The sequence below is a fragment of the Oculina patagonica genome, chromosome 7 (assembly GCF_052425735.1).
Source record: "Oculina patagonica isolate OP01 chromosome 7, crgOcupat, whole genome shotgun sequence".
In the NCBI taxonomy this organism is placed as follows: domain Eukaryota; kingdom Metazoa; phylum Cnidaria; class Anthozoa; order Scleractinia; family Oculinidae; genus Oculina; species Oculina patagonica.
This window is the reverse complement of record NC_135764.1, coordinates 4,652,969-4,676,166: the sequence shown is the minus strand read 5'-3', so window position 1 is coordinate 4,676,166 and position 23,198 is coordinate 4,652,969. Positions and strand designations below refer to the sequence as shown.

The 23,198-nt window shown below is 39.5% G+C and overlaps 3 protein-coding genes across 4 annotated transcripts in view; 2 read left to right on the top strand and 1 right to left on the bottom strand.

The window, feature by feature from the left end:
• Window positions 1-521: 521 nt before the first annotated feature.
• On the top strand, window positions 522-3,563 carry LOC144659853 (uncharacterized). Its single transcript, XM_078520379.1, has 3 exons — window positions 522-1,042; window positions 1,462-1,601; window positions 2,315-3,563. The coding sequence occupies exons 1-3, from the start codon at window positions 757-759 to the stop codon at window positions 3,338-3,340; spliced, it is 1,452 nt and encodes a 483-aa protein (XP_078376505.1). The 5' UTR covers window positions 522-756; the 3' UTR covers window positions 3,341-3,563.
• Window positions 3,564-4,026: 463 nt separating this feature from the next.
• Window positions 4,027-23,031, bottom strand: LOC144660184 (ribosome biogenesis protein WDR12 homolog). Of its 2 annotated transcripts, XM_078520780.1 has the most exons (17): window positions 22,965-23,031; window positions 22,037-22,129; window positions 20,396-20,491; window positions 14,302-14,393; window positions 13,554-13,675; window positions 11,699-11,805; window positions 11,143-11,192; window positions 9,569-9,634; window positions 9,045-9,103; window positions 8,277-8,372; window positions 8,142-8,187; window positions 7,634-7,722; window positions 7,052-7,192; window positions 5,872-5,977; window positions 5,244-5,376; window positions 4,562-4,634; window positions 4,027-4,206 (listed from the first exon to the last, which is right to left on the bottom strand). In XM_078520780.1, exons 5-17 carry the CDS (start codon window positions 13,575-13,577, stop codon window positions 4,096-4,098), a joined length of 1,101 nt encoding a protein of 366 aa, XP_078376906.1. In that variant the 5' UTR covers window positions 13,578-13,675; window positions 14,302-14,393; window positions 20,396-20,491; window positions 22,037-22,129; window positions 22,965-23,031; the 3' UTR covers window positions 4,027-4,095. The 2 variants fall into 2 exon arrangements, with proteins under 2 accessions (XP_078376906.1, XP_078376905.1); XM_078520779.1 differs by lacking the exons at window positions 20,396-20,491; window positions 22,037-22,129; window positions 22,965-23,031 and adding an exon at window positions 16,040-16,246.
• LOC144660150 (voltage-gated inwardly rectifying potassium channel KCNH6-like) overlaps window positions 16,450-23,198 on the top strand; it is a 19,873-nt gene continuing 13,124 nt past the window's right edge. The window contains 3 exon segments of the mRNA XM_078520715.1: window positions 16,450-17,959; window positions 18,083-18,316; window positions 20,459-20,584. Coding sequence (XP_078376841.1) covers window positions 17,884-17,959; window positions 18,083-18,316; window positions 20,459-20,584 — 436 coding nt within the window. The 5' untranslated portion in view covers window positions 16,450-17,883.

Sequence of the window (23,198 nt, the reverse complement as noted above, 5' to 3'; positions counted from 1 at the left end):
TTGTGGCTTTAAACGAAGCTTTTTGGCCAAAGTAACAAAGTATTCTTCCTATCAGTTGGATGAAAATGCTATTTCTTGTGGCCTTAAATCATGGATTTAGGGGCTGGCTTCGTTTAACTTTCTGGTCGGCGAGAAGGTTTTTTTCACTTCATTTCAGTTGATGGGACAAATACAGCGATTTCTCCAAGCAGACAACAAAATCTTAAAAGAAGCCCAGCTTCAATGAGAGCTGAAACGACGAATTGAAATAAGAAATATTGACGGGATCTTTACCACGTAAATTTCTACACAGCAGAGCTGTACGTGTCTTCACAAAAGGTGAGTTTTAGTTTTTTTACTGAGAAATGTGAATTAACTCCACTGAGTTGCACGTAATATATTTGTTTAAGTTTAAAAGCTATCGAGCAATTTTGGAAGGAAGTTTAACAGTCTCTAACGGACGTTAAAATTTAATTTTTTGCGAAATTTGTCCAGCAAAACTGTGCGCGTGCAATCGAGCAAGAATGACCAAAGCAGCGCTGTTTATGACGAAACGATCGAAGACGGTTTCCATGGAATTGTGAGAAAACTGAGTCATTTGCTTCAGCAATCGATGCGGTGAGCATTGAGATTCGGAGCAGGAGATATTGCGATATTTTTCGCAGTCAAACAAAAGAGAAAATTCCGAAACAGTTCAAAATCGACAAACAAAAACACAGAAAAGGTTTAGAGAAACTTGTGGTTCACACCGGTGTCAAAAACTGCCGTAAAAAAGCGATGGCGTCCTGTGACAAGAATCGCCTTTCTCCAGTGCAACAAAAATCTAGAATACCAGTCCGTACAGTAACTCGTTTGAACAATAACAGCGAAAAAAGTTCCTCGTCAAAGAACGAAGCTAATAAAAAGCAGAGCATTCAAAGTGATCGCTTCATGGAAAAGCTTCAAAGCAAGCGGCCATCACGGATTCCGGTAGTAGGTCAAACAAACAGAAAGACTGGCAAAGACAAATTCCCCAAGAATGTGATACCTGTGAACGACAAAAGACCTTTGGGACGAGACTCAGGTATTGTCATGCTTTCATGACATTTTTATTTATTTTATTTGAAAAAAGATTTACACAAGGTTATTTTATTTGTGGTGTCTTTGGTAGTGCTAACTTGTAAACAAAGTTTAATATTAAATTTTAGGAGTTTTAATTAGTTTTGAACTTTTGTAAGTAAGCTTACAGTTGGCTGTTCTCCATTTATATGCCACTTTTAACCATCAAAGCGGACAAACTGTGATTTCCTAGAGATGAGTGCGAATCTGGTTAAAATGAATTTAATAAAATCGTGACTGAAAAAAAGGGGCAAATGCCGAAAGAATCAACAACGAATTCGAAAGCGAGTAGAATTGATTAAAATAAGAAGGATTCTTAGTCGCAGCTTAAAGTGAAATTTAAGCTTTAAGTCGAGTTAATGATTCTGTCTTTAACTATTACAGGAATTAACCTAAAAGAGAAACAAGCAAAACAAGCAGCAAGGACTAAAACTACTGCCAGTCCTCCAAATGCAAAGTGTGTCGCAAAAATAACACCATCTTTGAGGCGAAGAGAACAAGTCACGTCATTAAATACGAAACAGGTAAATAAAACGCCGATTCCTTACTTACAATCCTTCGAGAGTTGTTCTATATGCGTAAATAAATGAAGGATAGCCTTCGTATGGGTATTTAATGAAATCAAAGTTTCGATATTACACGACGATCTCAGGAACTGGAGCGATGATTTACATGTGATAGTTTAAAAATTGATAAAATCGTTTTTATTTGGATGGAGTGAGGGGTTCAGTCAGTTGGAAACGAATTGACGTGGTTATGTTCTTTACCAGAGTGCTAAGACACAGAAACGAATTCGAAGGTTTTACTCCGTAAGTACTCATTGATTAATACCATGAAAGATCTTGAAAACTGGAAGGCATTTACAAACACGACGATTTAGCTAAAAAAAAAAATCAGTCGACAATCTGCAAAAAGGGACCAATACGAAAGAAAATCAGTTGATACAAGTGGAAACGTTGAATGGAACCCCCATTAACCCCATGCCTTTAATTATGACGCGAAGAACGCGATCGAAGGGTTGACCACCCCCCCCCCCCCAATTCCATGCAAAAACAACAAACCAACCAACAACAAACTCGATTTTCCCCCCCCAATAAATGTACAACGGGCATACCCATCAGTACCATCTAAAGAACCCCCCTTCCCCGACTGGGGGATGGGTGCATACCGCGTATTGGCGAGATTTCCTCCTGTCCTAATTAAACCAAACGTTTCTCGATCTTATTTTTACAAACAGGTCTCCAGTTGTGAGAAAATCCACAAGAAGGAACTTGAACAGCTTGTAAAGGAAAATTCAGAAATAATAGAAGAACTACAACTGTGGGTTGAGGACGGAGACCAAGAGAACAAAACTTTGGAGGAAATAATTGAAAAAAGCAACGAAGAAAATGTGAAGCTCTTGGTTCAGATCAGTGTCATGAAGAAGGAAATGAAAGATTTGCAGGAGAAGAACGACACTCTTCAGAATAAACTGGAAACGAAGAGAGCTGACTTGAACAGTCTAGGATGTAAAGTGGACGCCTTGGAAAAGGAGTTAGCTCACTTCAAAACTTGCGAGCTGGACTATAAAAAGCTTGAGGATCGGCTAGCGTCGTTAACTAAGGAAAACGCTCGAATCACCTCGGAAAAGATTCAGGAAATAAACCAACTTAAAGACGAAAATTCTGGGGTTATTAACCAACTTGAGGAACAGTTGGCGACATCGATGAAGGAAAACGCCAAAATCATGTTTGAGAAAGACAAAGAGCTTAACGAACGACTTCAAGAGGAAAAGTCGAGGGTGTTTGACCAATTCAAGGATCGGATAGCGTCGTTCATGAATGAAAACGCTAAAATCATTTCTGAGAAAGACAAAGAAATGAACGAACTTAAAAAGCAAAAGTCGAAGGTCATTGAACAACTTGAAAGCGAAAAGTGGAGTATTATTGGCCAATTCAACGAACGGTTAGCAGAGAAGGACAAAGAGTTGAAAAAACTTCAACACGAAAAATGGAACATTTTTGACCAATTTAAGGATCGGCTAGCAATGATAATGGATGAAAACGCCACATTCCTGACCGATAAGGACAAAGAGATTAACAAACTTAAAGAGGAAAAATCGAAGTCCATTTGCCAACTTAACAATCAGCTCGCTCAGCTGAAGAGAGAAAATGCCACGATGAAAACAGAATTGTCCAAGGTATCAAACAAAAATAAAAGGTTGGCTGAACTACATGTACAACAGCAAGTAAAGAACTTAAAAGAACAGAAAAACCTGACTTGATCAGGACTGGACATGGCCTATCGCAGTTTAAACCATACAGATGTCAAGATTGAAAATTTATGAGACTTTGAAAACGAATAGTTTGATAAAGATAATTTTATATAAAGTATGTAAAGATATGCCCGTGCTCTCGTTTCCTAAATAGAGAGAGAGAGTAAAGAGAGAAGTTGATGCTGTGTAAATAATATTTATATATGTAAATATAATAAAACGTGTGGCAACTTGTACATTTAATTTTTTTTTTCTAATTATCCAACCTCAGGGGGGAAAAAAACTCAACAACCCACCCAACCCCCTTTTCTTTTTCGCACCAAGAATGCCGATGTCAAAACAGAACTTTTTGAGCATGCGCAGATTGCCCTTTCCTGTTTCGCCCAATCTCGTTCCTAGAGTCCACGTTCCCCTTGAACAGCGGTCTGGGAGTCAAACCCGAGACCTCCCGCCCCGACCGTCCGGCGCTCTACCAACTGAGCTAACCGGTCGGCTGGGAGGAAAATTTTACCTAGAAGCAGCAGTAGCAGAACTTTACGCCCCTGAAAACGACACAACAAATTATGATAATAACGAACTAGGTTTTATTTTTACAGCAATAAAACATTTAAAACTATCTGTTGGTAATAAATATATTAGCTGAGTGAATACAAAACCGTCTAGAAAATTCCATCATCTTAGTTTTCCTAAAATCATTTTCTGTTATTTTTGGCGCGAAAATCGTGAACGACGTCTTATGCAAAACGCCTGTGCGTTATTTCTAGTCACGTGGTGTCCCCGGACTGATATTCCATATCACTATCTCTTGTTCTCCAGCCTCCTCCGGAGATATCGTATATTATCAACTGGTTATCAGCTCCGCCACTTAGGATAGACTGTGAAAATACAATTAATAGAAATAAGCATCAAATGAAGGAAAAAGATTTTTTGCCCCCCCGCCCCCCTTTCCCCCCCCCCAGCGCCCCATATACACCCCACAAAACGCCCCACAACGCCCACAACCAACGCAACTAATAAACTCCTACCTTACACCGTACATTTCATGTATATACTTAGTGCTAAAATGAACAATTATTTTAAAAGTAACTAAACTTTTAACAATTTCTAACTGTTACAGTTTCTGTTATTGTTAGATTCATTTGGTTGCTTCTCAAAAAATTAAATAAGCGCCCTTCCTCGAGGTGCCAAAAGTAAATCATCATTACGGTAGCCACTTTCTCGACAACTTACAGTTTGTAGAGTCCAGTTTACGCTCATAACTTTATCCTGATGTTCAGTCATTGTGAACAGCGGTTCATTCAGGCTGATGGAAGATAAAAAACCCGTTAGTTTATTGAGGGACGGACCATTATTTTTTTGGAGGGGGGATCAATTTTTTTTTCAAGAGAAACAATTTTTTTTAGTGTCGTCTGTGCAAACAATTTTTTCCGGCAGTATCTTCCTGCAGACAATGTTTTTTATGTCTGCAAACAGTTTATGTGGACTTTTTTGATTTTGCAAGCAATTTTTTCAGGATTTTTGATCCCCCCCCCCCCCACCACCTCCAAAACATAATGGCCCGTCCCTAAAGCGGCCTTTACACGACAAACTAAAGTTGGCAAACTCATGTTGGCAAACTCAAGTTGGTGTGTGTGAACGACACAACGACAGTTGGCAAACAAGTTGGCAAACTGTTGGTGAGAATAGAGACAAGTTCTATTTTGTCGCCAACAGTTGGCCAACTTGTTTTCCGTTGTTGCGTCGTTCACACACACCAACTCGAGTTTGCCAACACGAGTTTGCCAACACGAGTTTGCGAATAGTTTGTCGTGTGAAGGCCGCTTTAGAGTGAGCTTTGAACCGAACACAAGAGGGCCAGAATGAGGTACGGAAGCCACCCCCTCCCCTCCCACCCCCTACTAGTACTACTTACCTCCGCGTATCCCAAAGTTTGACTGTCGTGTCGTATGACCCAGAAATCAGTTCGAACTCGCTGCTTGGTGACCAAGCCACTGAGGACACCCAGCCTTGGTGTGACGTCAGAGTGTTCTTAACCACGGTTCCGTCTGAAAGAAGGCAGGTTAGAGTTTTAAAATGAAAGAAAATAGTGATACACAGTTTTGTAGACTTAAACTGCACACATTTTGAGTTCGAGTCTGACCGGGGTCCTTGCGTTGTTTTCCTGGGAAAACACTCCCGACAATGCCCCTTTGGGCAAACTGTTGGAAGTTGGGATAACCCGACACTATGTTGCGGGGGTGGGGGTGGGGGTTCTTATGCGATGGACAAGCATCCCATCCAGAGAGAGTAGAAAAACTGCTCGTCGCTTCATGGCATGAAGACACTTAGCAAGCACCAGCCTCCTGAAGGACAAGTCTCTGAAATTAACGTAAACGACCTAGAAACCTTTTCACCCTACATGTATGACTCGCATGGTATCTCTAACAGTCAATAAAACGCCCCATCTTCGCATTGACCAACTGAGTACGGCTGGCGCTCAAACTAATTGTCTGCTTTGGTACCACATTAAGTAACAAGTTATCTTGCTGTTCTTGACTGACCGGTAGTTCTAGGATCCCACAGTCTCACATGTCTGTCGGCGCTCCCAGAAACGAGAAGTCTTGATAGAGGAGAGAAAGAAATGTCGCAAAATACTTTGAAACCATTCTGTAAAGAAGAAGAAATTAAAACGTAGTTAGGATACTGGTACATGAAATAGTTGAATTTCAACAGTATTACACCGTATTAAAATCTGGATCAAATACATGCAATGTGTCCTAAAAGGAAAAATCAACTAAACACCGCCTCCGTTACACTGCTGTCTGTCGAAATTTTAACCTGTGAGCGAGCGTTCTTTTTTTTCGCTGCGAAAAAAGAACGCCTGATCGCAGGTTAGGTTGTTTATTATTTTGTGAGTTTTTCAAAGCTTAAGTGTAACATTGAGCTCAGTTTCTGACACTGTATTTGTAAAAAAGATATAAATAATATGAATACAGTCGAAGCTCTCGTAACCAGCCCCCCTTGGGACGCGAAAAAAGTGTCCGTAACTGGAGCTGGCCGCTTACGAGAATGGTTCTGGTAAGCGGCCACTAGAGGTGTAGGGGATAGATGGCCGCTTACGGGAGCTTGCTCAGCTAACAATAACCGGACGGACGTGGATGTCGACAAAACAAACACTGAAATATAGTACTGTAATTACTGTAAAATCATTGTGACGAACGGTGGTGTGAAGTCGATTGATGAAAACAAGATACATAGGTTGTTAAAAGGGTTTTCTGTGGGGTGTCCGCTAACGGGAGCTTAAAAACAAAGAAAAAGACTAAGTCGTAATCTCTGTAAGTGTCCGCGGCCGCTTACGGGAATGTCCGCTTACGAGAATGTAAAAATACAGAGTTTGTATGGGAGTTAAAACGGGGTTTCAAACAAGGCGGCCGTAAGTAGAGCTGTCCGCTTACGAGAGTGTCCGTTAAGAGAGCTTCGACTGTATACCAATCGGAATCCTTAGCAAGTGCAAAAACCTCATTACTTAAAGTCAGTCAGCCTAGTCTGCGTAGCAAGCATAAAACCTCCCCACCCCTCCCCTATAGGCAACTGAGAGTCAGGAGCTGCCACAGTACATACATACCAGTGTCTGTTTGTTAACCCCAGCAGTGAGGTCCCAAATTCGAATGGTGTGTAAACCCTTCCCACCCCTCCCCTACAGACTACTTAAAGTCAAGAGCTGCCGCTGTACATACATACCAGTGTCTGTTTGTTAACCCCAGCAGAGAGGTCCCAAATTCGAATGGTGTGATCCCAGCTTGCACTGCAAACCGTGCTGTGATCGATCCACAACACACTGGAGACAGCCTCTGCGTGACCAGATAGCGTCATGAGTGGGGTCTGGTAAGGAACAACAGGATCAAATTACGTGACAAGTCTCGCAAATGCACCATGGGCTTAATCTTTCAGTGCTTTCTGTCAAAACATTTAGAAACTGTACGCAAGAAATGGCCAGTGCAATGACTGTTACAATTTCACTGACATAAAAATGCCAATTATAAGAGATTCATTATCCAATGACGTTTTCCCCCTCGAAAACCAAATTTTTTCTTGTGTTTGTGTTGTACATTGCCAGTTGAACTCTCTAGGGGTACTACGGCTAACCTGTTTTACCAGTATACTACTGGTTTCGCGCGTTTTTTGTTTTGTTTACTCTGTTGAGTAGGGTAGGGTAACAAGTCTGTTGACTGGCTGCTTTCTTTTTATTGTAGTTTGTGTGTCGAAAAAAGCGAAAACAGAAAAAAGGTAAAAACAATAGCTTCGGTGTCAGGAAAATTTTACCCGTGTAGTTGCTTTTCTTTTGCTGGTCTTCTGTTTCTTTTTCACTTTTCCATCATCATCGGCTTCATCGGACGCTGAAGGGTCTGCAACTGAACATACAGAGTAACAAGGTGAGGACTTTCACGAGAGAAAAGCATGCAGGTATCGTTTGAGGCAAATATTCGTCGATGGAAATACTAGAGAGTTTGAGTCTTAACGACCAATCACCAGAAAAAAAAGCACGAGAACTCTGAGTCATTTTTTCGGCATTAAGAAGCTTGTCACGCCAGCTTAACATTGTCACACTAGCTTTATCATATCACGCCAACTTAACGTTGTCACGCCAGTTTAACTTTGCCGCGCCAGTTCGCCCTGTCATTTATGTATAGGATACAAATGTACGTCATCCACAAGTCATGTTACTTAGAGTCTTTCCCAAAACTCTCTGGTTGCAGACCAAATTAGTTCTTTTTCTAATGAATCAATACATGCATCACCAGAAAAAACAGCAATAAAAACAAAAGCTTACCAGCAGACCATACTTTTAACGTTTTATCCCACGAACCACTACAAAACTAAACAACAAAAGAGTCAATCAACACAAAATGAAAACACAGTAATCTAAAAAGTAGGTAATAAATTCCAAGGAAGCTTGTCAACTGACCTTTGTTTTAGAAGAATCCATAGCCACTGTATCCACACTCTGCGTGTGTCCTTTACAGATGTGAATACATTCTGCTGTACCTTTATCACGTGACCACTAACAAGGATAGAAAAAAGGACTTTATATTAAAGCCCGAGGGAATACAACACAAACCACTACTACCTGTGGCTAGGGCTACCGAGCTCAACCCTGACACAGATTCCTTTAGGGCCATTTTTCTGGGGGCTACTTATTAGTATTCCATTTGTAAAAAGTATGGAAAATTTCACTGGATGCATTGTAAATACGGTATTGCTTTTACGGTCATTCCACCGAAATAGAACTGACAATAGAATTTCGCTCAAACTTTGCCTATTGGTTGTTCATCCCAAGAGACCTTTATTTTTGAAACACAAAAGAGGGGTGCCTCTATTTGTTTAGGAGCAGGAAGACCTTGAATATACCCTGTAGTTCCTTACAACATCAGCAACCATATTATCATGAGTACTGGCTAAGTTTACAATTCTGTTTATTTTTATTCTTCTACAATAGAAATTTGTTTATATTCATTGTAAAGAAAGAAGGTAATTGCTTGACTCAGAAAAATAGAAAAAATGATAGGTCCCAGTACTCGTTTATGAGAAAACGGCAATTTATCTCTCTTGTGAGCCAAGCCGTATAGATAAAGCCGTTATCTTCTTATTGCACGTGGGCACAATCACGGATGAAATTGTGCGCAGTACAGGATGCAATACTGAGGAATGACCTTAACATTACTATTATTTGTACCTCAGACAGACGGATGGACTGGTCTTGGGAAGAGCTAATGAACACACCCACATCATCATCTGCAAGAAAAGTGTAGTAAACCAAGAAAATATGATGTCTTGTGTGTCTTAATTAATACCACTGTACTAATTATATATTAGTCACACAGTCACATTTTGTATTTTCATACAGTTTAACTACTCAGAGGTACCGTAGTATGCAGCAATTGAAATGGAACAAAACATGATTTTCGACCTCAAAAAGATATGATGCACATCTCTTCATTGGGACATAAAGACCCCCCCCCCTCCCATCTAGGAGAAAGATAGTATATGTGGGTATGTGGGCCAGAGTGGGAGACTCAGTGGAGGTACATGTAGTTCCAGTTGCACCCTCTCTCTGACTTTGCTTGTGATTCAATTGTTAACTTTTTTTTTTTTGTTTCACCCTCAACACAAGTTAAAGAAACATTGAGGACATTTTTTTTTAAATCTCAAATCATGCATTTGCAGCAGGCACCAGCCTGCACAGGTTGTAACACTTACCCACGTTAATCCAGCATACACTTTTCACAGGTGCAGTGTGTCCATCAAACGTCAAATTACATGTACCTAACACAGAAAGTCTCAGATTCACTAATAATACAGATAGACATAAAAGACCATCTCCTTATAGACACCTCAAAAATACAGACATATCACTGTTACAGATAGTTCTCTTGGTCCAAAAGAAACCAAAATTCATACAAACCCTACCTCTATAACATGGACACCTCCAAAATACAGTAAAAACCCGCGTATAAGAACCTAAGTTTTTTCAAGTTAGCCTAAACAGGTTCTTATATAAATGGTATTTAGTGTAAAATTAGGCTAACTAGGTTCTTAATTAGGTTCTTAACTATTGTTCAAGAAATATTCATGTACTGTGATTTCATAAGGTTCATTTGTTCATCTCAGTTAATAATTATATTCAAGGAGGACAAGTTTATTATGTGTACAGACTGTGTAATAAATATATTTTTGAGAAGATTATTTTTTCTTTTTTTTGAAAATAAGAACTTGTTTTAGAATTTTAGCCTAAAATGGTTCTTATGTGAAGGGTGCTTAAAAACGAAATTTTAGCCTAACAGGTTCTTAAATGTCAGGTTCTTATACGCGGGTTTTTACTGCATGGACACTATTCCTTGTCCATTGGGTGTCTGTATTAAAGAGGTTCTATAATTTGCCACTATGAGATTGGCATTAACAGTACACAGCACATGGATGCACATTGAGGCCCTGTTAGGGGGGGTCTTCATGTCCCCCGTCTGAATTTCAAACCTTTTCGCGTCGCAATTTCAAAAGGTTCGCATGTCGCTGTCGGAATTTCGAATTCGTCCATATAATGTAGGAAATGTTCGAGTCCGGAGTGCATAACACGAAATAATGCATTCTCATAATTTTGTCATCATAATATTCCCTATTCGTGGATCTCTCATTCAGATTTGTTGGGAAAGAGAGAGACTTTGACTCTGATTTGGGACAGCGTTCTAGGTTTTTTGGGAAGACGAAGGAGACACCTTCGTAGGGGGGTCTGGGGGCATGCTCCCCCAGAAAATTTTGAAAAACTGAAGAAGCTAAGACATGTTTTCCTTTATTCTGAGCCGGTACAAAGAGAACGTGGAGTGAATTTATTAATGTCGCTGTCGATTTTGCTTTTTTCTTTGTCGCTGTCGTTATTTCACGGGAGCATCCTGTCGTTCGTCGTCATTTCAGCTTCTTCATGTCGCCGTTTCAGAGCCGTGTCGCCTGTCGGAATTTACCCTAACAGGGCCTCCACATTATGCTCATCAGAAACCTCTCATGACTCTGTTCCTTGACGTGTAACTGTTTGGTTTGTGATTGTAAACCAGGCAATACACTGGTGCTTATTTACTAAAAAAAAATACTTCTCTTTACTCTTGCCTGCCCTTTCCCCAAGAAAAATAACAAAGGTTCTTCTCTTCTCTTTTTTTTTTTCACTTTAAGATATAAGATTAATTAGGTGATTTGATCAGGCCCAAAGCAAAGGTTGCAATTATGATAGATAAGCAGTGTTACATATTAACAAATCAGTAAAATTTTGTAACAAAATAACATACCATTAAAATCCCAGACATATGCATTTCCATCATAGCTGCCACTCAGAATACTGGAAAGATAACATGAAACAATACCAAAATGTTGATGTGGTAACTGTGTAATTATACATACAAGTTACATGGTAGTCTTAAATGATACAGACTTAATTTTTTTGCGATTTACAAAGTTATCTTCAAGTCGCAGAATACTCAAAATAAATGTTTACCAAATACTAACACTAATATTTAAGAGGTAATAATAAGACCAAAAAAGGAACAAGGATTGTTAAATCAGAAACGATTGACATGGATTAAAAATAACACAACAAATAATTTAGGCCAAGGTTTTCAAGATGTATCCTCAAATTATGACAAAGCTCATTTAAATGAAATGTCTTTCAAGGTCAGAACAAGCAAATTGTCAACCTGACAAAACAGTCTGCATTGCAAAGTGTAAAAAACAAGAGAAGTCAGAAAATATGTTTTTGACTTTGAAGCTGGCCAATCCATGAAAAATAAATTAAAAAGCTAAATTGGATAGAAACCATTTTATCAAAAATTGATGTGACTGACATACCACTTCTTACATACAGCTATGGAGCTGATCCAATCATCATGAAGTAAACAGTTGTCTGGTCTTGGTGTGGGGTGTTTTTCAACATATTCTATTTCAACAACACTTTCCTGCAATTAAAGATATTTTTATTTAAAAAATTGCCTAAAAAACAACTGGTGATCTTAGATGGAGATAAGCACTGTGAAGGACGCATAACTAAAGTGTCTTGCCCAAGGGCAAAGCTCAATGATTCTGCCTGGGCCTGGCCCCAAGTGGGGTACTCGGGATTCCAAGTGATGGATGAACCAATGGGGGGGAAAAAAGACCCAAAAAAATCCCATGTCGATTTTCTTGCCCTTAAATTACCAGAATAGGTGAATGATGTAACACAAAGAAAACATTACAAACACATTTGCTTGTACTTTATTCACAGAACTACGCAGCCAAGGCACTATCACAAATCTTTAGATTGTTTTTAATACCCCCAAAAACCCTACTTAAGGTGGCTCGTACCAGTTTTCAGGTTTTTGACTGTGCGACTTTTGGAAGAAAATGGCCAAAAAAATAATTAAAGATCGTAACAAAATTTTTGTATAATTAAATTACCCATTGTGTTGTTGATCCAAAATACCAATAATTACGTTATCAGTGGTTACCATGGCAACGGTAGGCAATGATTTTTTGGACCCTTTTTCAGCTTCCAGTGCTTTTATCTTGAAAACTAACTCGATGACCCCCATTTTTTTTCGCGTGATAACTTTTAGCATATGAAAAAGAAACTGTATAATTATTTTAAAAAAATTCTACGAAGCGGATTTTTTGCAAAATGCAAAAAAGAGCAATTTGTAAGTAATTAAAAATTCCTTTCGTAGAATTTTTTTAGATTTTTTCTGGCGTTTCCTTTACATAAAAGGAAAATATTAGGGCAATAAAAAATAGGGGTCATCGGGTTAGTTTTCTTGCTAAAGCCTTCGCGAACTCAATAATTCCCACGCGCGTTTCCGCGCACTTTAAAATTTCGATTTTAAAAGTTTGGTATTTACTCATGCTCAGTTCTGACTACCGCTGATCTTTGCGGGCACATACGCGCGCAACACGCGTGGACTTCCCCTCGCTTTGTCTGCGAAACTTTTCGGCTCAGGATTTCATGGGATTTAGCCAGTTTCAGTTAGCGCCAGTTGTGCCTCTTAGATCTTACTTTTTAGTATTTCTTTGTCTGAATAATCATGTGTTTGAAAGCGAACTCAAATAAGCTGAAACGAAAAAAGTGGAGTTGAGACACGATCTCCGACAAGATCGATCGTAGCACATGCGAATTTGCTTTTGTAACTCGAGCAGCGAGACATCCGAAAACATTTTGACTGTCGAACATTAAGTTGACTTAAAATGTTCTTGTTGAAAAAAACTTCAGTTGAACGCGGAATTTTTTCTTAAAATGAAGAAAAGCAACCTCGCACTCGGCCGCCATGTTTGTTTTCCTTTTCAAATCTTGCGCGTGACTCGTGGGCATGAAGCGTGACGCGCACGCTAGTCACCAGACTTCCCCGTAAGAAAAACCGGTACGAGCCACCTTAAATCAAGTCACCCAAAAAAATACTTGCCAAATTTTCCTACCCCCAAAAATCCTTGAAACGAAAACTTCAAATCCAAAAAAATTCTTCGATCATCCCCGAGTACCCATTTATGATCACTTGAAATCCTGAGTACCCCCCCCCCCCCCCCCCCCCTGGGGCTGGGCCCAATTAACACTTCTCAATCCAGAGTTCAAAGCATTATAACCATTCAGGCCATTATGCCTTGATGAGTTACACTGTACGTAATTAGTACCAAGATAGCAAAGCACATGAATCAGAGCAAATAAGAGAAATAAACTCACTGTTGAGATGTTGTAGAGTCTCATGTGTTTGTCCAGTGTTTCTTGTAGGTAAATGCCATTAATAAGAAAATCAAACTGAAAATTCCTCTCATTTTCACCCTCAGATTCAGATACTTCTGATTCTAAAATCAAGAAAAAGCCACAAATTATTTTAAATGTTTGGAAGTTATACAGAGGGGGACAAGAGAGTCATTTCCTGCCCTTCCTACCTGTAATAACATTTCCAACCCATTTTATACACAGGTTCCTGCTTCTTTCTCCCCCCACACACCAGACTGGTAGCACTAGGGACCCCACCTTATTTTTAGGCCTAACAGAGGCGGGTAGGGCTGAGAAAAACTATTTGCTGGAGCTTCCCCCCCCCATTTATTCCATGGTCTGGATGATCGGGCCCCCCACTTATCTGAAAATCTGGATCCACCACTACATACTGTACCATGAATACAGATAAAATTATGGCTTAATTTTACCCTTGGTACAATCTGTTATTTCCCTTTGTTTACATTAGTTATCATGTATTACCATACACCAGAACAAAAAAAATACCAAATTGTTCCAAGGGTAACAAAGACACAATGCTTGCTTAGTTTCTTGCCCCTGGGTGGGGATTAGGGCCAGACATTGACACAGTAGGCAGTATTTATTTTGCCCAGATTATACAGAAGCTATATAACAAGACGATCTATGTATACTGATAATTTCTAAAGGCAAAAACATAAAATTAAGCCTTTTTTACATGTACACACACCATTTGATGACAGCAAGCTGGTGATGAGTTCATTCAGCTCTTGTGATCCAACCTTCACAGGTACAGAGAATGGTGTTTCTGGTACTGCATACCTGCAAATGAAGAAGCAAGTCAATTTGTGGTTCCAGGATTACCAATATCCAAACCCTCCGATCCATCATTGGAAATTATGACGAGGAGGAGGAAGAAGGGAGGGGGAGGGAGGGGGGACTAAAAAAACACTCTGAGAGGGCCTGAGGTATGGATGTTTCCAGTAACAACACAATTATAATATTTTTTGCAACACAGGAGGAAGAACTACATTGCAAGTTAAAATGTACTTGTTACAGAATTTATTTTGGATAGGGAAACAACTCAATTGCATAGATTCCATAAAACCTGTACCACTTAGTTCATATCAGTCTTATTTTACAGTTGTTCTAAGCATTAGTAACAGCCGATTTTTGAAATTTTATTTGCCATCCATTTTGGAGGCCTTCCAAGGGGTAAAAGCGACAAGCGACATGACCCTGAATTCTGGCAACACAGGAACATTTTAACAGCGACAAGCGACATCATTAAAGCACTGAAATGCGACAGCGCCACAGTGCAACAGCAACACAATAGTGGGAAAAACGACAGCGACATTTACAGCTGTTGGCTAGGTGACTTCGGTTCCCAGAAACATGTGACATTGCGACATGGCTTTCCCCCTTGGAATGCCTCATTATGTGTGCAACTCTAGAATTACGGTCATCAGAGGAAGACAGTATCAAAGGAGCTGGTGTCAGTTTAATAATTTTTGTCTTGGAGTGGGGCAAGAAAGATGGTACAGGATGGGTCCATTACTGTGGAGGCCTTGTGCAATGCATGTTGCCAAAGGACCAACAATGAGTATCAATAGCATCAATATAATGCACCTATCAATGTTAAGCCCGAGGGAGGGGGGGGTCGGGCAAGGGGTGGGGATTTTGACATTTTCTAAAAAAAATGTCAAATTCCCCACCCCCGGGACAAAATAATTGGTCAAAATCCCCATGAAAGGTGGTCAGATGTCCCTTCAGACCTTCATATATGACCAAAATCCCTACCCTGGGGCCATCACGTACGATCAAAATCCCTACCCTGGGGACCTACCTCACGTTCAAATTCCCGTGGTTAGCCCGACCCCCCCCCCCCCTCGGGCTTAACATTGATAGGTGCATAACAAGTATGGATGTAATTCAAATATTATTTTATCTTCAAGGTGACCATCCAGTGTAGCTCGGCTGTGTAGCCGCTACAGTGGGATGAATTACTTCCTCAGAGTTCAAGGTGCAGTTAGTGGGGGTAGGGAAAATCAAAACTGCAGTTTCTTTGCCGATTGTTTCTCAGAAGTTTAAACTTTCTCTCAAACCTCTATAACTGTCTCTGAGTCTCCGAGAAATGCACGCTGATGCACGACCCCACGTGCACAACAACCAAAGTCAAACATTTTGCCTTGGTTTCTTTACCTCAGAACGTGTTAGACCAGTCGAAAAGTCTAATTAAGCATTTAATATTATGTGACACTTAGATTAGAATGATCAGTCAGAGTGGAAACTTAACATAACTTAAACCTTACACTAAAATTTAAGCCTACTAGACCTCGAGACGTGACTAACCATTCGTAGGAAGTTCTTGGTTTAAATAAACCATTGGATACAAAAATGACTCACAGCATTAACGTACTGTGCTACTTGCAGCTGTATGAACAGAAGTTACAAAATTTCAAGCTTACCGTTTCTGTTTCGTTGTGAAACGTGCTTGGACATAACCACTCTCTTCGTCCGCCATTTTGATTCTGATTAGGTTCCAGATCTCCCGAGCTCACTCGCGAGAGTTCGCGCGCGTATTTTAATTCGGGCAAGATTATGCGAGACCAGGAAAGCGGCTAGCGAGTAGCGAGCGGGACAAGAAACAAACGAAATCAGTTAGGGCTGCCCACAAGTTGCTCGAAATTTCTCTAAAAGTTGCTCGAAATTTGTTTAATTATAAGGATTCCTTTCACTGAGAAAAATCGTAAAGATATTGAAAGATGAAACATCTTCCCTGGTCTTCCTCGGAAACCTCCGTTAATCTTCGGAAATCTTAGTTAATCTTCGGAAAAGTTAGAAAAGTATTCGGAATTAAACGTTTGTATGGCTTTCGAACAACACTCGGACAATCTTCGGAAAACTTTCGTCTAGAAATTCCTTAGAATAAAGAATGCAAAAAAATGCTCGAAAGGAGAAAAGTTGCTAGAAGGGAGAAAGTTGCTCGAAATTTTAAAAGTTGCCAAAAAGTTGCCGAGAAACTTGTGAACAGCCCTAAAAATAGTGTCAAACGTCAAAGATACCAGAATTATGCAGACTACGTGAACGGAATATTTTATAGAAGCATTTATTTGTGAATTTTAAATTTTTAGTCTATAATATCCCCCATCAAGAGCCCATGCCTCCATAATTATCTCTAGCACCGACTCATTTCAGTGGGCAATTTTTTATCCGACAAAATAATTGTCCGTAGAAAGAATACATCATCAATAATAATCATAAAATTATTTTTAAATTCTCTCATGACTAGATGCATGGTACGTTACGGACTGTTTTATGGAACTTTTTTTAGCTCCAGGCGAACAATTTCCAAACATATCTTGGCGATTTAAATTATAATATAGTAATTACATGAATCATTATTTATTTACAAAGCACAGTCTAGAATTTTAAAAATATGAATACAAATACAAAGTACACGATGGAGTAAAGGCTGACAGTTGGAGTCTATATTTTTCCAAATAGTAAAATCATTTATGGTAGTGTTTATAACAAGTGCCGGCCTATCATGTTACAGACATGCGTCAATTTGCTCGATTCGAAAAAAAAAAAACATCAAAACATTGCCCCTATATGGTGAGGATTACGTTGAAAATCACTTAAAAATCGGCAGAAAAAGACGGGGCAAATTGCACTCTCGTCGTTCTGTTTACTTTGGGGCAGAGCAAATCGTTATTCGTGTCACGAAACTTGAATGATCACATCCAGAAAATATGCGATGGTTTTTTAATGGGTTTTTATATTAATGTAATATTTTATGCTCCGCGTATTTATTCTTTCAAAGCCATGGATACTTTCACTATAATAATAGAAGGCAAGGAATGTGTATGTTAATTAAATAGCGTGTCGAAATTGGGCGCTAGTAATTGTTTTGAAACACACATTTTTATGTAGACCGGCCTTTGAAAAAAACAATATATACATAACACTTGAGCTGAATGCGCCCGCTCATTACCATAATCCGCTCACAAATACAATACTTTTGTCCTTCAAGTACCGTTACATTAAGTTTTTAATACTCCATTCCGTCCGAATGAACACGTAATTAAAATATTTATTGCAAATTTCACTGGGACCTCTCGGTGACAATACAAAAATTTAAAATGCTCCTTCGCTAATGTTTACATTTTAAGTACACAAATTTTAGTCATTTTACGATAGCCAATCAGGAGCCGGCGATTTGGAACGGTATACATGTGCAAAACACATTTGCCTTCGAGCAGTGAAAGCTGACGGTTTGTTGGATATATTGTGTGGTTTTTTCTTCGTTATGCCGGTAAAAAGAGGCCTAGTGGCCCCTCAAAACATCTTTATTCAAACAATTATCAAGAAATTCGACGGATCGCGTAAGTTGGTTAAATTACAGTTACATATCGATGGCTCAATTTTCGATGCTTTCAGCTTCTACTTTACCGTACAATAGCAAGCTGCTATTATTTTTAATTCATAATGCTTTTAAATTCGCATAGCGGATCGAAATTTTGTGCTTGGAAACGCTCAAGTGCCCGATCTTCCGATCATATACTGCAACGATGGATTTTGTGAGCTAACTGGTTACAGCCGAGCGGAATTGGTACAAAAACATTGCAGTTGTGACTTTCTTTGCGGCGATAACACAAACGAATTCTCCGCCAGGGAAGTGAAAGCCGCGCTCAGGGGACAAGAGGAAAAGCACGTGGAAATCCTCTATTACAGAAAAGATGGTAAGATCAAAATAATAACGATCGTTCTTGCATGAATACAAAACTCCTCTGTAAGAATCCCGAACAGCGAAACATGTTTGGCAACTGCATGTAGCTGCATGTGTCAGTACTTGAGACAAACCGCGCGCGAACAGAATATGTGATAATTTGCGTTCACTTTTTTCTGTTCGCCTGTTAATTAGGGTTAGAAAGAACTTACGCCAAGTTTTCCTAACACAACATTGGTTTGGATAGTGTTGAATACAATAAATATTTTATAAACTTGGAGATGATCGCCTTCGATGTGAGAATCACCCGCGGTGAATAGACAAATTTTCAATTTGTATGTTCGTTGCACCCTTGGCGGTATTTCGTTATAATGTAAGCTTGTACTATTAAATGAAGAGCCGCCCGTATGCAGTAAGTATTTACCTTTTATTCCAAACAGCTGCAGTCGCTCGTTTAGAGTTCGATTATTACATCTTTTGGGAAAATTTTAGCGCGTTTAATAAAAATGTATTTTAATTATACCCTGACGAAAGCTAAAGGTGTCATGATTTTATGACTGTTTTGGTAGGGGTTTTAAAATGTCAATGCTTTCATTTCTTTTGATCTCGAAACATCAACTGTAAAAATTACTCTGTTTGAATTACCCTCTGTTTACTCGCCAAAAATGTGCATATTTGAGGATCTAATACAATGAGATTCGGCGAGCTAAGCGGATCTGTTTGGCTTCTAACGCCTTCAGGCGCAGAACCCATAGAATTGGCGTTGAAACAGACATAAATTAAGACTGTAGTTTCATGTTGTTGAATCCATTGGCTTATGTTATTGTGATAATAATTTTATTGTGATGAATGTGTGCTTCATGCCAGAACGCTGGAAATTGTAAGGTTTTATTCTCGCTGAATACAAATACTTCCTGATGGATCGATCGGCCCATCAAAGCGAGGAGACTGCCTCCTAATTTATCACCTGAGAATTTTGGATGTATTAATTGCAATTTGCAGACAATTCATAATTCTGAAAGGCGTTTCCGGTGAAAGTGATAAACACAGAATTATCCGATTTTCTCTGAAATCGATCTTGTGCTGTCTTGTACCTTAGTACTGTTACGTACTTACTTTCACAGGAATTTAATTTTGCGAGGCTTAAATTTTGTGATTTCACAGCAAATTCTTGAGAAAGGAACTAAATTTTGCGAACATTTTCAATGTTGATCTGCAAAACAAAGTTGAGGGGGACAGGGGGGTCTGAACCTCCTGCCTCCCGTGTCTTTTACAGTAGTACCCCGGTAACTCGAACTCTAAAGGAAAACAAAAACAGTTTGAGTGAGTTCAGTAAACAGTAAAGAGCAAATTTATCTTATCTTGTCAGAAACTCAAACACAACCATATATTCTTATGATAAGAGTGGAAAGTGGCTGTCGAATACGTGATCTGTTCGTTGTTCTAATCAATGCTGGGGCAACCATGGAACTGAAATTCGAGTTATCAGGGTAAATTTGACCCACATTTTGATGAAAGGAAATGAAATTTAGTTCGAGTCAGCAGGGTTTTTGAGTTATCTGAGTTCGAGTTAACCAAGTAAAAATGACTGAAAAGTGGGGTCACATCCAATGGAAATGGAAGTTAGTTCGAGTTAGCGGGGTGTTTGAGTTATCCAAGTTCGAGTTACTGGCCCTGTTCTATTGTACTGTATTTTCTCGAATAAGTGCTGCGGCGCTTATTAAATTTTCTGCGCCTCAAGTGCAGCGCTTATTCGAGGAAGGTGCTTATTTGATGGTGGCGCTTATTTAAAATTTGGATGCCAGGAAGAATCTAATATTTTGCAGTTATCAAAAATACTGTCTTCTGATAGTCAGTATTCGTCTCTTGCTGAAAAGAAAAGTGGCGCTAGCTGTCCTGCTCCAAGTCCTGGGCCCCTACCTTATTTTTAGGCCAAACCAAGGCATGTAGGGCCGAGAAAAATTATTTTTGAGAGTGGGCCCCCCTCTTACTCTTGGAGTCTGGATGAACAGGCCCCCCTACTTAATGCCTGAAGGTCTGGATCCACTACTGTACTAGATACAATTTTGATTTCATTGGTCTTAATTCTCACCAGAAATTGATGCTGTGTTGTTGATGTTTCTGTCAACTGATGTATGTATGTTTTAACTGTCAGGAACATCATTCTTGTGTTCTGTTCTTGTCGCACCTGTGAGAAATGAAGAAGGAACAGCTGTTATGTACATTGTCAATCATGAGGATGTCACATGGTCACCAAACAAGGATGAAGTCACCTTGCCAAGTATGGCGGCACATGTTCTTTTGTCAGTGTAGCATTGATGTAGAGTGTTTATTTTATTATAATAATAATAATAATTAAAATAATACTAATAATAATTATAATAATAATAATAATAATAATAATAATAATAATAAAATAAACACTCCACATCAATGCTACAAGTATTTTTGGCTTAAAATTATACTCAAAATAGTAGTGTTTAGTCTGTTCTCCTTTTACTTCTAATGAAGTGTTTATTTTGTATTTTTTTATGATTCCCTGGCGTACCTGGAAACTACAGTAGCTCTCAAGCTAAGCATACTGACCACGCTAAATAAAGGATTGATTGTTCAAGATAGTGTCTGCTAACACACTATCTAGACTGCTTACCCTTGTTTGCAATAGACAATTTGGCTGGCTCATTGACTGTTAATTAGCTCTTAGAAACTCAGACTCCTTGTCTAATAACTAGACAGTAAAATATTTAAATTTAGCAAGCAGATGTGACTGATAAGAAATGTCTGTGGCACCCTGTGGATTGAAGGAAGGATACCCCATAGCCCATTCCACAATCTCTAAGGGCCTGTTCACATGGCAGTGGGGGACCCCGGGTAGGTGAGGTACCCCACTTACCCGTGGTGAAGAAAACTTGTCTTCACATGCAACCCCGGGGAGGTGGGGTGAAGTTTAAAATGCTATTGCGTGGTGCTTTGAGGCCCAAATTCATCGACATAAATCAATGGACAAGCATCAGCGTATCTCTGTATACTTTGCTGACAAATCTTGTTCAAAATCTTTCCCATTAAAGTCACAAGACAAGTGATTTTGTACTCTTTCAAATATTTAAGTAAAAGTTCCACTTGTTCTGGAGTTTACGACCTTTTTGTTTTTTTGTTTTTTTTTTTTTTTGTTTGGTGGGGGGTTCATTTATGATGAAAAAATTTTGTTTTGTGGTTATTAAGAGAGTGTTTTTATTTTTTTTTGTTTTTATTGTTGTGGGCCACCGTTTATTTTTGAGTTTATTTCACGGAATAACCCCCCCCCCCGGAGGAATAGCTCCATTTTTTTTGGCGGGCTTTGCGCAATTTCGATTTAATTACCCCGGCTAGGCGGGTTGCCCCACTCTCAAGCTTTCACATGGAGAAAACTCACCCCAGCTGGGCGGGTTACCCGGCCCGGCTAACCGGGTAACCTCTCTAGGTGGGGTACCCCACCTCGCATGTGAATGCAATCAAGAAAAAAAGAGAGATTGTGTGAAGAGATTGGTAACCTCACCAAGGTGAGGTACCTCACCTACCCGGGGTCCCCCACCGCCATGTGAACAGGTCCTAAGTAGCTGGGTTTGTAGAGTCACAGTGTGTGATAATCTAGAACTCTAAAGCACATAACTTATATACACTGTGTAAGAATTAAGCCTTTTGACTTGTTTCCCAAACCTGAAAAAAAGTGTACATTAAGTGTCTGGAACTGTACCTGGATTTTGTTCAAGCTGCACAGACAGCACAAACTTTCATGTTTTTTTTTAATTTCAGCAAACCAGTTTTCTTTTTCTTGGGCATCAGTATACTGTTTAAATTTGGAAAATGGAAATTATAAATGAGTGAATTTTTTGTATGCAAAAATACCTTCAAACCCTGCTTGAGACGTTGCTTAAGAATACCACCTGGATTTAACGTTTGACTATTACCACTGTTTACGAAATTGATCTTGAGCTCTTTGTGTAATTTCCTTGTCTTTGTTTCACCTAATAATTTATTTAATGAGAGGTTAAGTTCAATTGTACTACTAACAGAATCTGCCATGCTACCAGAATTTTAGAGGTGTCCATATTTTAGAGGTGTCAGTCCGATAGGAGACGTTCGACTGTAAATTTTTTCAAGACCAGGAAGCCTTTAACCATTAGGAATTTAAACATGTGGAAGGTCTAAATGTTCAGTGGCTGTAAATTTCAAATCATGTTAACTTGAGTATTCTCCTGAATTTCTAGTCCTGGAAATGTTGCGCAAAAGGTTTTTGCCAAACATTGCGCAGCTCTGCTTGCTAATGAGTGTTGTAAATCTCCAGCTTTCGAAGCACGCTTAGACTACGAGCTCCCTATTCCAGGTCCGTCGGATTGAAGCGAAATCTTTTTGGGCCGTCGAGCTTGAAGCGAAAACATTACGCGTCGGGGGGGAGGCGGGGCGGGCGGAGGCGAAAAATATCGCCTCGCCCCGCCTCCTCCCCTCGCGCGTAATTTTTTTTCTTCAGCTCGACGGACTCTTAGAAAAATTCGCTTCAAGCTCGCGGCTCTGCGAAAATGGACTGCTCGTAGTCTAAAGCACGCTCTGTTCTGTTCAAACAACAGCAAAACTAAGCTTTTTAGCTTTTTTTCAGTAAACTGAAGTTTGTAGGTTACACTTGCCTTCTTGGAGAATTGCAAGGTCCTTTTTATTCCAGGTTGAGGCAGTGCTGTTTTCTCCTTCAACTTTAAACACTCACTTCGAACGCGTTCAATTTTTCCCGTCAAGAGAGAAGTAGTCGGCTTCGACCCCGATCAGATCGGATCGGATCGGATCGTTTACGCAGACTTCGGAAATCCGGATTTCGGAACACATCAACCCGCTTCAAACTTCACATTTCTGGCGGGGAATTCGTC